The 15,366-nt window shown below is 33.9% G+C and overlaps 1 protein-coding gene across 1 annotated transcript; it reads right to left on the bottom strand.

Annotated features, from left to right (window-relative positions):
- Nucleotides 1-968: 968 nt before the first annotated feature.
- Nucleotides 969-13,631, bottom strand: LOC127728985 (clumping factor B-like). Its single transcript, XM_052236561.1, has 3 exons — nt 13,433-13,631; nt 1,150-1,927; nt 969-997 (listed from the first exon to the last, which is right to left on the bottom strand). Exons 1-3 carry the CDS (start codon nt 13,547-13,549, stop codon nt 969-971), a joined length of 924 nt encoding a protein of 307 aa, XP_052092521.1. The 5' UTR covers nt 13,550-13,631.
- Between the last annotated feature and the right edge of the window lie 1,735 nt (nt 13,632-15,366).

Raw genomic sequence — 15,366 nt, 5'->3', positions numbered from 1 at the left:
TAAACATAATTATCTATACTGACTGAACTATAAATGTAATAAGACACAAAAACATTATTGTTATTGAAGGATGATATAGGTATGTAATTATGAATGTGGGCTTTTCACACAAAGTCATGTTTTTCTCTGACTGTTTATGACGTCTTTACACTTAATCCATTGGATGTTGGATGTGTACGGATTGATAATTTAGTCTTAGATGCCTGATTTTTTTTATTAGTTGTAAGTAACTGCGAGTACTCTAAGATCTGTACTTAGTGTCTTTTTGTTGTTTGGATGTACAAGTACCCGGCCACGTCCACTTGTATTTGTAGTCTTTGTTTTTTTATCCATCTGATGAGTTAAGCCTCTTTCAACTGATTTTTATAGTTCGTTCTTATGTTGTACTGTTACACCACTGTCCATTCTGTTTGTATGTGCCTGTCCCAAGTCAGGAGCCTGTAATTCAGTGGTTGTCGTTTGTTTATGTGTTACATATTTGTTTTTCGTTCATTTTCTGTACATAAATTAGGCCGTTAGTTTTCTCGTTTGAATTGTTTTACATTGTCATTTCGGGGCCTTTTATAGCTGACTGTGTGGTATGGGCTTTGCTCATTGTTGAAGGCCGTACGGTGACCTATAGTTGTTAATTTCTGTGTCATTTGGTCTCTTGTGGAGAGTTGTCTCATTTGTAATCATACCACATCTTCTTTTTTATATTTTGTCCAAGGGGACTTTTGTCTTCGGGGCTCCTATGTGGGAGCTTTTGTCTATGAGCTTTTTTGTCCAGGGGCTTTTGTCCTGGACCCTATATTAAAAACAAATACAATATATATTGTATAGGTTGCTGTAGATTCATTATTATCCGTGGGATACCAATTTCCGTTGATTACGTGGGTTTAGTTGAACCATGAATTAAAATTTTCAACGAAGTACAAATTTTCTATAAGCTTGTATGCAGACTTTGGAAAAACCACGAAAATCAAATATCAACGAACATGCAATTTTCCCTTCATTCCTGAAATTGGTACACATGAAAATGAATGAATCCACAGTATTCACTCATGTTATAGAGGCTCGGGTAAGATACAAGTATTTGATGGTATTTCAAATAACGAATGTACCGATTTCAATAAAACATGAAATAAAAAGGATATGTTTTTTTCTTACCAGCCATAGAGCCAAATACCACAACACAATCTTCACAATGTGGAATGTCTATTGTCTCCAGTTTTGTCTCAGGTTCAGCATCTTCATCACAGTTTTGATTCTCTTTTGTCTCAGATTCAGCATCTTTGTCACAATGTGGAATCTCATTGGTCTCGTGTTCAGTATCTTCGTCACAATGTGGAATCTTCTTTGTCTCAAATTCAGTATCTGTGTCACAATATGGAATCTCTTTTTTCTCAAGTTCAGCATCTTCATCACAGTTTTGATTCTCTTTTATCTCAGGTTCAGCATCTTTGTCACAATGTGGCATCTCTTTTGTCTCAGGTTCAGCATCTTTGTCACAATGTGGCATCTCTTTTGTCTCCAGTTCAGAATCTTTATCACAATGCGAAATCTCTTTAATCTCAGGTTCAGCATCTTTGTCACAATGTGGCATCTCATTTGTCTCCAGTTCAGAATCTTTATCACAATGCGAAATCTCTTTAGTCTCAGCTTCAGGATCTATATCACAATGTGGAATCTCTATTGTCTCAGCTTCAGCATCTTTATTCGCATCATTTTCTTCCTCTTTTGGAGGCATATAGGCTTTTGCATCAGGTTGATCATAACCTTTTGATGTTTTAGAAGAGAAGGATGGCATATGGCCTACAGCATCTGGGTCACCAATACTCTTACTTTGTTGTTCTGGTGTTTGAACGCTTTTTGTTAATTTTAGTGACAACTTGAATCCGGTCTCTTTATTATCAAGTTCTGTATTTGTGGCTCTACTCCTACATGCCTGAAACAGATAAACCTTAATATAATTAATCTCTTCAACACAATCATTTACTGAATGAACTAATGGTATCAAGTATAAAGTTTCTGTTTTTGTTTCAAACATGTCAACCCGAACAATTATCATTCGGCAGAGCCCTGTAGAGCGCCTGCTTTTCCTGCTGTTAATGTACAAGTGTAATGTTGACTGTAAGAAGTAAGTCCACTTGTCAGTAATAACATAAACGGTACCAATTTTTCTGCACCAGATGGACATTTCGGCAATAAATTTCTCTTCAGTGATGCTAGAGGTCAAAATATTAAAAAATACACAACTTTATAAAGAGATCAAGAGCTTATAAACCAAAAAGACAACAAGTATAGCTGAAGCTGGGCAAGGAATAAAATTTTTGCATAAGGGAGATGTATTCCTTAATTTAGAATAATTTCCAGAAATTTGTAACAGCAAATTCTAATAACACAATATATGTATTTCCATGCCAGTACCAAAGTACTGCATGGCTACTTCTCTGGTGATACCCTCGAAACTAACATTCCACCATCATAGGTATCGACCCAGTGGAAGTAATAACACTAACAGTTCATAAAACACGGAAAAGCAAACTTTTTTTCTACAGATGCTGTTTCTTGATCTTGAAGATTTGCTTCTGTCCATGTTTCATAACAATGCATGAAGGTTTACAAATTTGTCAAATAAAACTTTAATCCTTTACTGCATGCAAATGTTAATTACAAATAAAATGCTTCGCCGAGCGCAGCCTGATACGACCGCAGAGGTCGAACCCTGAACAGTTGGAGCAAGTTTGGACACCATATTCAAGCTTGATACTGTCTGAATTTGGATTGTGATCAAATTTTTGACATAATATAGGTTTCTGACACAAAATAAATGTGATCAAAGATCTTAAAAATTTGAAATGGGACATTTAATTTACCTAGTATGGTCTGATATCAAAAATCTAACAACATGGTTAGATTCAGCATATAAAAAAACACCAAAAATTTAATTTAAGTTGCAATCAAACAAAGTTTAATTTTGGACCCTTCAAACCTTAATGTGGACTAATTTGAAAACAGGGCCCAAAATAAAAAATCTAAATGCACAATAAGATTCAGTATATCATAGAGCCGCAATAATTCAGTTTTTGATGAAATCAAACAAAGTTTAATTTTGGACCCTTTGGACCTCAATGTAGACCAATTTAAAAATGGGGCCCAGTATCCAAAATAGTAATACAAGGTAAGAACCCCCAAAAATTAAAGACTTAATTTAATCCCATTGAAATTGGTTAAAAGATTTGTATTTCTTTTCAATTGAAGATTTCTTGCTATTGCGCAATACTGGCAATAATTGAAAAAAAAATCCCTAATTCCTAAACTTTTGGTACCATTACCCCCAAAATCAATCCCAACCTTCCTTTTGTGGTATTGAACCTTCTGGTAAAATTTCATAGAGATCCATTTACTTAAACTAAAGTTATTGTCCGGAAACCAAATATGTCTTCGGATGATGCCCCAGCTTGCAAATAACGTTATAAAGGGACATAACTCTAGAATAGTAAAAGTGACTCCACCAAAATTCAAACTTGATCTGTGTTTTGTGGTAATATTAGCATTATGTATAAGATTCATAGCATTTTAATGAGGCAAACTAAAGTTAGAGAACGGAAACGAAAAATTCTGCAATTTTTCCATTTGTAAAGAGAACCGAAACTAATTTCGGTACGTCCAGACGTATGGACGTACCGACAGACGTACAGACGGACAAGGGTAAAACTTAATGCCCCCTCCACCTAGGTCTATATGAATCTTCAACAATGAATACTCTCCAACATTGTGGACTAGAATAGAATTCATGACAAAAATCTCTTTTTGTTGATCTTGTATTGCAGAACATTTTTGCTATTTACAGTGTCTATCTATGTATTATAGTTTTCAAGATAATAGACAAATGTCTAAAAATGTGTAAAAATAGTCATGTAAGGAGTCAATGGCCAATGTTGTCCATACGACTTATTCGTAGATCTTGTCTTGATGATCGTTTCTTATGTAAATTTTTATCTATCGTCATTGTCGTCGCCGTCAGAAAAGCAATACCTATGTCTCGCCTATGCCTAGGGAAATAACTCTTGTAGAAAGTTGTCGATGATTTCGGCCATTTTTACTTATTAGTAGATCTTGTCTTGCTGATCATTTTTGCTGCTCAAAGTTTCTCTGTATCTATTATAACTTTCAAGATAATACGCAACAATGGAAAAAATTGGTAAAATGTGTCCTTTAAGGATAATAACTCCTATAATAAATCATCTGACAGCTTTGATTGAAATGAACATTTCGATAGATCTCAACATTTTGAACATTTTCGCCTGTCAGATTTTTTGTATTTATAGCGGTATTCAAGATAATAGACAAAACATGCATTTCACCCTATGTTCTATTTTTATACGCCGTTTACGGAACGTTTTATGGTATACCGTTGTCCGTCCGTCCGTCCGTCCGACCGTCTGTCCGTCCGGTCGTCGTCGTCAACATGTCAGACAATAACTCAGAAACGCTTTAACCAATTTGCATGAAACTTTGGTGAATTGTTTATATCTATTGACGTGAGCTCCCTTTCGATTTTTATAAATTTTAGAATTTACGTTTCTGAGTTATGGGGTTTTATTCATTAAAAAGGGGGATTTTCCAGTTTTCGGACAATAACTCAAAAACACTTTAGATTTTACGTTTCCGAGTTATGGGGTTTTATTCATTAAAAAAGAGGGATTTTCCAGTTTTCGGACAATAACTCAAAAACACTTTAGATTTTACGTTTCCGAGTTATGGGGTTTTATTCATTAAAAAAGGGGGATTTTCCAGTTTTCGGACTAGAAATCAAAAATGCTTTGAGCAGTTTTCATGAAACTTTGGTAAATTGTTTATATCTATTGACGTAAGCTCCCTTTCGATTTTTTTTTATAAATTTTAGGTTTTACGTTTCCCAGTTATGGGATTTTATTCATAAAAAAGAGTTGGTTTTCCAGTTTTCGGACAATAACTCAAAAGTGGTTTGAACAGATTTCATGAAACTTTGGTGACTGGCTTATATCTATTTACATTACCTCCCTTTAGTTTTTTTTATAAATTTCTGATATGACATTGATGAGTTATGGAACTTCATTCTTTGAAAAAGCGATGGGCATATCATGCGCTCATGGCGCAGCTCTTTATTAGCCATGTCGGCCATGTTGGTTGGAGGGTAGGATAATGAAACACATTTTTTAAACTAGATAACCCAAAATGATGATTGTAACAAGTTTGTTAAATTGTGACCACGTAGTTTCAGAGGAGAAGATTTTTGTAAAAGTTAACGGCGACGATGGATTACAGATGCCAAGTGATGAGAAAAGCTTACTTGACCCTTTGAGCCAGGCGAGCTAAAAGTGACCTGATCGCTGATTTGGGTCATGTTCTCTTATTCATAGATCTTGTCTTGCTGATATGTTTACTTTTTAAATTTATATCCATCTATCATATATAGTTTAAAAAATAAAGCCAATGATGCAAAAAAAAAAAATCTTTCCCTACTTAAAGTTTCACTCTATTCATTATAGTTTTCAATTAAGATAATAGGCAAAAATGATGGAAAAAATGTAAAACTTGTTACTTAAAAGACAAAACTTGCATTTTACCCCCTATGTTCTACTTTCTATCAAAAGAAACAATTTGAAAACCTTTATGAAATTGACCATTACTTTTATTATAGATATATAATTGAGTTAATCAGCAGATTGAATGTGGCTGCAATCACCAGAAGAAAGGATTCAAACGTTATTGTAGATAAGTTTATACTGATATCGGATGGTGTTTACACAGAAAATGGAGGTGAAGGTAATAAAATTGAGAATGGAAATGGGGAATGTGTCAAAGAGACAACAACCCTACCAAATAGCAGAAAACAGCCGAAGGCCACCAATGGGTCTTCAACACAGCGAGAAAATCCCGCACCCGGAGGCGGGCTTCAGCTGGCCCCTAAACAACAATGTGCACTAGTTCCGTGAAAATGGACATCATACTAAACTCCAAAACATATAAATGAACTAAAATTAAAAATCATACAACACTAACAAAGGCCAGAGGCTCCTGACTTGGGACAGGCGCAAAAATGCGGCTGGGTTATATATGTTTTGTGAGATCTCAACCCTTTCCCTATACCTGTAGCCAATGTAGAAACACAAACACACAGCAATACACAGATATTTCGAGGCATGGCAGAAATTTTTAAGATGTTAGTGAAAAAAACAGTCCATGGTCCAATAGAGTAGCGGAAAGACACAATGCAGCTCTTGCAGAAACAACAAAAAAAAAAGAGAAAGAGCTCTAACTTTTCATGGGAGACTGCAATCAGTTAAGCAGTTCATATTAAGAACAGTATTTTGGTGGTTAAATAGTCCATATCAAATAGTTAATGGAAGGATTCCAAACATACCATCATCTATTTTGTTAATAAGCCTCCTGCATTAGAAGGTAAAACAAATAGGTTATGGGAAAGCATTAAGCTGACTAGCATGACGCTAAAATTGTTTTATAGTAGCAGATTTCCCTAGGAAAGTAAGAAGGGCACTACATAGGTAAAGCAGACCTTCATTAGAAAAATTCAAAAATAGTTTTCTTCCTTCGTGACAATCAGTGGAACGGACCTGACTGGGTTAAAAGTGAAGACAATGTAGTTGTTTTTCTTAGATATGGAGAAGCAAGTGTGCGAGTACATGAAAATAGAATTAAAAGAGACATTGATGTTGGAAGAAAACAAAAGTTTTTTACACGTAAATATACAGCAAAGTAAACTCCATGAGATTGATGAAGAAGAACCTCACCATAATGATACTGACAATGGTGAGAGCCAAGAAAATGGTGAAAACTTGCAGGTTAGAGTATTGCTGACAGTTTGGAAAATATGGAACATAATGATGATCATGTGTCACAAGCAAAAAGCAAAAAATTCCAGGTGAAAATGAAGCAAAAGAAGCAATATTTTTTGCAGATAAAGACTACAACTGATAAGAAGAACTGGCATACATAGTATACAGTAGTCCAGAAACAGTAAAAGTATTAGTTATCTATTAATCTAAGACCAGTCAAAGATTTAAAAGATGTCAGATGATGAGTGTGAAGATATACTGTTAAGTAGTATTGATTTTAACGATGCTAAAGAGGCAGAACTGGATAACTGGTCAGGCCTCAGGAAACACAATGTGTATGAATTCGAAGAAGTTGAGGACAATGGTCAAAACTGTGTATCCACAAGGTACGTTTATACTATGAAAGAATTGGGAGAATGAGTTGCATAAAAAAATGACACGTTTTGAAGAAGACTGCTGAGATGTGATCTAACATGTGAAAAGCAGTCTCTACAACTATTATTGTTAATCATTGCAAGTAAAATATGGTCAATCAATTCCGTCGACATTAAAACTGATTTCCTTCAAGAAGAAATGATGCAAAGAGACGTCTTCTTGAGACCTCCTCAAGAAGCTAAAGCAAGAGGTTAGGTCTTGTGCTTAAACAGGTATGTATATGGTCTTGCTGATGTATTCTTAAAGTGCTATAAAAAGTTAAAACAACACTGTTAGATTGTGGAAGAACAAGGTAATAGATTGATTCAGCAGTATTTTATTGACATAATGTACATTAGACACTGGTCGTATCTTATGTCTAACATGCAGGTCTTTGCTACGTGTAATTTTTTGTTTTCTTCCAACATCAATGTGTCTTTTAATTCTATTTTCATGTTTTAAAGCAGTTCATGTTGTTGATGTTCTTTCGATAGGATCCAGTTCTTTCGAGAATAGTGTAACAATGAATTCAGGTAAGGATTCTGTTCAAGGTTCGGAAAGAATCCTTTAAATCTTCCAAATATTTTCCAACATAATAAAATGACAGAATATTGAAGATTGCTTATAGATACAGACATGGTGACATTTCCTCTTTCACCATATTGAACAATTACTATGGTTATGATTACTATGGTTAGCCTGACAATCAAGTCGTGACATTCCTTTTATCGTGGCTACCATCTCATCAAAAATTAAGACTAGCACAATTGAAAATCTTAAGAAAATCAATAAGATAGTACGGATGGTGGAGAATGATCCAGCTAACTGCATTTGTAGATTCTTGTATAAAATGTGAAATTAATATTGTTATGTTGTCTTCTTGATGGGCGATAAATGTTTAGTGAACCCTGTCACTTCGGTGTCTTAAGAAAATATGACTGGTTGTACATAGTACTTTGGCAATCAAAGCCTTGGTCCTAGCTGATGATGTAAATTTTTAATGAATATATACAAAAGGAAACAAATTGTAATATATTACAGTGAATTATTTTGTTGACAACAAAGACCTCTATCATGCATTACACTCCGATAAACCTGTTTGAGAGAAGATATTACCAGTTGAAATTAATGTAATAAATCAATTGTTTCCAGGTGGCTTACCAAAAAACTTTGAAATTTACTAATAAAAACAACATTTCAGGGGCAATTAAAGAACCTTTGTGAGTGCACTCACATACCCCACGCCCCCACATTGTCACTTGCCAAACATATCTCACCAGATTCCCAAGTTAAAAGACTCATAACTCCTACAAAGGTCAACTGATAAACATTTCTTGTGGATATGTGCATCTACATATTATGTACTTATTATGTACAAAGTTTCATGAAATTCTGTTGCATGATTTTAGAGGAGTTGTGATGACAAACTGTTGCAGTAGTAAATTTAGGCCAATTTTGTAAGTTCAAAGGTGCATCATTCCTAGAAAAAAAAATGAATAATAATTTCCTGTCGATATGCACATCTTCATAGTATGTACTAACTATCTATCAAGTTTCATAAAATTCTGTTGTGTGGTTTCAGAGGAGTTGAGATGACAAACTTTTGCAGTAGTCTATTAAGGCAAAAATTCTAAGTTCAAAGCGGCATAACTCCTAGAAAAAAAATTGAATCACAAATTCCTGTCGATATGCACATCTACATAGTATGTCCTTATCATTTATAAAGTTTCATGAAATCATGTTGTGTGGTTTCAGAAGAGTTGCGATGACAAGAACAGGACTGACGGACTGACAGACGGACGGACTGACGGACGGACGGACTGACGGACGGACGGACTGACGGACAGACGGACGGACGTGTTAAAATCATTATACCCCACGGAACAGAGCATTATGTCTAGGGAAAAGCATGAACAGAGCAAAAAATCCAAGGTCAGTTGTAGTAAAGTTCACAAAAATTGTTGATCACAAAATGGTGCAAAGGGTCTCATAACATTTTAAAATTTGAAATTACCCGCAATACCATTAACAAGACCAATACCAGTTCATGAACCTGTGTTGCCTCATGCAATTAATTGAGGTAACATGTATACTGAAGCATAACTGATCAATCCCTTCCAAAGAAGACAAGACAAGTTTGACAAAATATTCCTTGTACAATGAGTACTGTAAAATTAAAAACTATCGGCAAACTGGAAGTAGTTGTTGCACGGCAGTTGTGAAAATTGCTAACATGCCACAAGTCAACATTTTCAAGCTGCAGACCACATATAAAATTGTTCCTGTTCTTAGAAGCAAAGTTAAATTTGACAAAAAAATTGTACAGTGAGTGTTGCAAAATTTCAAACTATCGGCAAATAGGAATTGGCTGCATGGCAGATGTACACATTGCATACACACTACAACTAAATATGATCAAGCTTCAGACCAAATATGAAAGTATTCCCTCCCATAAAAGCCAAGAAAAAATTCCTTGTACAATTAGTGTTGTAAAATTTCCAACTATCGACAAGAAGGAAGTGGCTGCACATCTGATGTAAAAAAATGCTAACCTGCTACAACAATACAAGTTTCGGATAAAATATAAGTCCCGCGGGGGACAAAAAGTGCAAAAGTAAAGTATTAAAACCATTTTTTTTTATATTATTGTGAAATATTGTGGTAATAGTATGATTTTATGAAAATTGATAAATATATTATGTTAAATGATAAGCGTTAATAAGTTTGTGCGATTTACCTTGCACCAGATAGAAATGTATATTATGGCAAATATGATTATGATGTTTGAAATCATTCAAGAACAACGCGAGCTCTTTCCACCCCTAATAATTAAATGTAATTAAATATTTAACTGGCGTGTCAGAAAACGAACAGATTTCATTGTTGATTTATTTAGACATTTAACAAATGAAAATGAGTTTATTAATGATTACGTCTTTACAATAAATCCATTGGATGTTGTATGTGTATTGATTGATAATGTAGTCTTAGACAATTGATTTTTTTATAAGCTGTTATTGGCTTTGAACAACTTTCAGTAACTACGAGTACTTTCAGATCTTTACTTTGTATCTTTTGTGTTTTTGTTAGGGTTTTTATGTGCTTTGTATCAATCAGACGAGATAAGCCCTTTTCAACTAAATTTTATAGTTTGTTCTTATGTTCTATTTCAATTGGTCTCTGTTGGAGAGTTGTCTCATTGACAACCATATCACATCTTTTTATCTTTATATTGACTATAAATCTGATGATTTATTAATTGACAGAATAACAGAAGATTTAAAACCGTCAATTGCCTTCTGGCAATACATTTTTACATATGTGTTAATCTTCCAAACTATACAAATCAATAATGGACGATTTGTTATTACTAGTATTTTATTTAATTCCGGAACTAGAGGCTCCAAGGAAACTGAAAATATCACTCCTCAAAATGCAGAAAGAATATTTCAAAAAGTTTCTAGCAAAAACGCAAAAAAAATTACTTCAAGGGCAATAACTCCCGTAAGGAGTCGACTGATAATTTCAAGCCTGTTTTCTCTGTATCTGCTATAGTTTTTACACAAATGGGTAAACAATAATCTTTCAAGGGCAAATACTTCTATCAGATGCCAACGGGCAATCTATACTATGTTCACTAAATAGTTGATCTTTATCTGCTAGTCATATTTTTTATAACAGTTTATCTCCATCTATAGTTTCCACACAAAGAAAACCCACAAACACATGTAAAAAGAGCCTTTCATGGACATTACTTCTTATAAGGGGTGGGTAGATTTTGGATTTCTTAACAGTCGTTGTATACCAAACTTTTTTTGTGGACTTGTAGGGGGAAAATTGCACCAAAAATTTAAATGTTCAACGAAGTACACATTTTCTATAGGCTGGTATGCAGACTTTGTGAAAACCACAAATTTACATTTTTTCCTTAATCCACTAAAAATGGTCCCACGAAAAATAACTGAACCCATAGTATGTCGACCTATTTGTATATCTTGTCTGGATGATCACTTTTGCTGTGTAGTTTATTTTTTATCTATCTACTATAGTTTCTGCAAAAAAAAATAGATAAACAAATCGTCTTTTAAAGGCAATATCTCCTGTAATTACGGAATCTTCTGACCGTTTTGATCAAAATGGTTGGTTGATGAATATTAATATTCTGAGGTTTTTTTTCCACGTCAAATTTTCTATAACTTTAATGTTTAACAAGATTTAAAAGATACTTGCATTACACCCCTATGTTCCATTTTTAGCCTTGGCAGCAATGATGCTTGTCTGGGTGGATCAAAGGGCACATTTTGAAAAACTATAACCTATCATATATATATGTAAGGTTTGGCCAAGTTTGGTTCTATTTGATCAGGTAGTTTCAGAGGAGAAGATTTTTGTAAAAGTTAAAAAAAAGACTACAATAGGGCCAGGTGACCTTATAAATACACAGGTGCGAGACAAGATTAAAAAAATATATGTATATACTGAACTCAGTATATAAATATATCAAAATAAAAGAAGAATGTGTCCATGGGATACAGATGCCCCGCTTGTAATGCAGCAATTTTCATTTCACAAACGGACATAACTCAAGAATGATGTAAGCTATGCTACCAAAATTCGAACTTGATCTGTGGTTGGTAGTTATAAGCTTGAGGCAAACTAAAGTTAGAGTGCAGAAACAGCAAATTTAGCAATTTTCCAATTTATAAAAGGACATAACTGGAAAACGGTAAAAGTGAAGCCACCTAAATCACATTTGGACCTGTATTTGGTGGTAGTAAGTATTGTGTATGAGTTTCAGAACATTTGGTACAGGCAAAGTAAAGTTAGATTGCGGAAACGGAAAATTGCAATTTGTCCATTTATAAAGGGGACATAACTCAAGAACGGTAAAAATGACGCCACCAATATTCAAACTTGATCTGTGTTTGGTGTTAATAAGCATCATGAGCATTGTGTTTTTATTTCATAACATTTGGTTGAGGCAAACTAAAGTTTAGCAATTTTTTCCTTTAACAAGGGACATTACTGGAGAACGGTGAAAGTGACGCCACCTTAATTGGAACTCGATCTGTGTTTGGTGATAATAAGCATTGTGTATAAGTTTCATAACATTTGGCTGAGGCAAACTAAAGTTAGAGAACGGAAACTTATTTTTGGACGTACGGACGGACAAGGTTAAAAACTTAATGCCCCCTCCGCTGCAGCGGGGGCATAAAAAACATTGTCAAACTCATTTGCACTAAATGTGAACTTACAATTCGAAAAACAATGTGAAAACTGTGGCTTTTCTACTAGAATAAACTGGTTTAAATTCTAAACTGACAAACCTTGCTCCAGCACTACCCTACTTTAATAGATGTCATATGAATGAAAATCTTATCAACTTTTATTTAAATAAACAGAAATAACTAACAAAAGCATGGAAAATATGCTTTAAAGACAATATAAAAACCAGCAAGAAAAAATGATTAACAGTAATTTCAAGAATAAGCAAACTTGTGTGATAAATAATATAACACTCCAAACGTTTCAAGAACATTTAAGAATAAATAGAGAATGTGTCAATGGGACACAGATGGTGTCCCCGCTTGCATATAACGTTATAAAGGGTTATAATTAGAGAACTGTATAAGTGACACCACCCAAATTCGAACTTGATATGTGATTAATGCATATGGTAATAAACATTGTGTATAATTTTCATAACATTGAGGCAAAGTAAAGTTAGAGAACGGAAACTAATTTTGGGATGCATGGACGGACAAGGGTAACACTTAATGCCCCACCACCAAGGCAGAGGCATACAACGGTTGATAATGACACTGGTGCTGGTAATCCAAATATTAATGAAACAACTAAAAATGTTTTTGAATAATTTGGTGCACCCTTTACTGTAATAGAAATTGAAGGATGTATACCCTGTATATATAGCGATACCCATAAAGTTGAGATAACCTATATCTATTCTATTTTTTGAAAGCAAATTTATGTCACTTTCAGTATCTTTTAAATTGTTGATCATGAAATTAAGTACACTAGACAATGTCTTTATAGTTTACGTAGATTTACACTTCTTTGAATATCTGTCATTGACAAGTTTAAAGATTAAAATGTGATTATATTGAAATATATTTATATATTGTACTTTTGTTTAAGTTTTGATAGATTGAAAATACACAAATCATGAAACCAACCTGTAAGAAAAACAATTTCATTCTCCCTTTTAGTCCATCTATATCTTTCACCTTATCCATTAAGTCTTGAGTTCTAAACTGGCCATCTCTTGTGAAAAAGTAGTGTTGATAGTGCATTCCATTTTCTGGGATTTCCTCTCCATGGGTGCTCAAAACAAATACAAAATACTTTACATTCTGATTGAGCTCTTTCAATCCATCTTCAACTGAAACAATTAAACATATTAAATATGAATGACAATACTATAAATCATTCTTATTGTGACATTTATATGTAAAAAAACAGACATATGCAGGAACATACAATCAAAGATTTCAACTAATATTTCTGACCCTAAAGAGATATTACACAAAAGATTGTGTAATACTTTCCGCATACAATTTTGTTATACTTTGCCAAAATACTGTATTTTTATCATCCCTTTTTAAAATCCAAGAGTTGAGCACAGTTAAATGTCTTGCCTACTTTAAAATTATTAATTGTTTTTTATCACTGAGTGTCATGGTCAAAGTCTTGAAATCTAGGTACCACAAACACTAAACACCATCAATGGTCCAGGAAAATTAGATTAGTGTCAGCTGATTTCAACCTATATAGATGACCATTTGCAACTACAAATAATTCTATTATACAACAAAAATAGTTAACCTTTAATATATAATTCGACACAAATTAAGCCCAACAATGTTAGATCTTCAAATTTGCGTTAGCAAATGTTTGTTCTTTCCTCAGAGGGATTAGAACCCTTGCTTCTGTGACATCGTGGCAACACCGCCTGCATCGGGTCCAGCGCCCTAGACCACTTGACAACCTAGTCTTTATAAAAATATAGCTATTGGTGGTCCATATGATGCCTTTCCTCGTCGGCTTTATCTAGGGTTGTAACACAGTACATGATGTATAGTGTCAAGTAGATGGTTTACCTTTCAGATCAGCTAGTATATATATATAAGTACGTCTAAACAAGTGACAACTCTACGACAGATTCATCCATTGGATCACCATTAAAGGTGATACACGGCTGAAAACACATATTATATTCATAATTACTCTACAAATATCAGCACAACAATGTTAAATCTTCAAATTTCCGGAAGGAAATTTTTGTTCTTCCCTCACCGGGATTCGAACTCATGCTATTGGGATATCGAGACAACACCGCCTGCACTGTTTTCAGCGCTCTTGACCACTCGGTCACCTAGACTGAACTAAAAATTCAGCTTTCAATGACTTGTGTAACCTTTCCTCGTCAGTAGAATCTAGAGTTGTAACACAGTACATGATATATTAGGCATGCAGATGGAATTGATTGCAGATTAGCTAACTTATCTGTCGTAAAGGATCGTAAGATGCAGTCACAGAAATAATTATTTGATAAGTACGTCTAAACAAGTGACAACTCTACGTCAGATTCATCCATTGGATCACCAATGAATATATATATATGTTACAGGCATTTTCTAAATTTAGGCATTTTGTAAAATGACTGATTTTTCAGGCAATATATAAAATGCCTAACCTTGACAGGCATTATATAAAATGACTAAAAATACCTAGTCATTTTGTAAAATGATTGATATTTTGAAACAAAATTCAACAAATTGCCTATTCAGTTTCAGGCAATTTGTAGAAAAATGATATCATTGAGATGCATATGACAAAAAAGTGGACAAAAACACAGCATCTTGCAAAGAAAATATTTAATGGTTCAGTAGAATTAATTTATTCTTCAAAAACCAGCTGGGAAAGTTTGTATTTCATATGATATCTTCTTTTTAGTGATGTACACACTCTGTATTTTTAGAAAGTAAATTTATGATTACTTTGTCAAAATGACAGAAGGACAAATTGTTCTTTCAATGGAACAAAATTTACAAACGAATTTTTAGAAAATTCAGATTCAAAACAGTGAAGTGAAACATATGAAGCAAAG

This window comes from Mytilus californianus, unplaced genomic scaffold (assembly GCF_021869535.1).
Source record: "Mytilus californianus isolate M0D057914Y unplaced genomic scaffold, xbMytCali1.0.p SCAF_2, whole genome shotgun sequence".
NCBI classification, from domain to species: domain Eukaryota; kingdom Metazoa; phylum Mollusca; class Bivalvia; order Mytilida; family Mytilidae; genus Mytilus; species Mytilus californianus.
The sequence above is the reverse complement of the archived record's forward strand: the minus strand, read 5'-3'. Positions and strand labels throughout refer to the sequence as shown.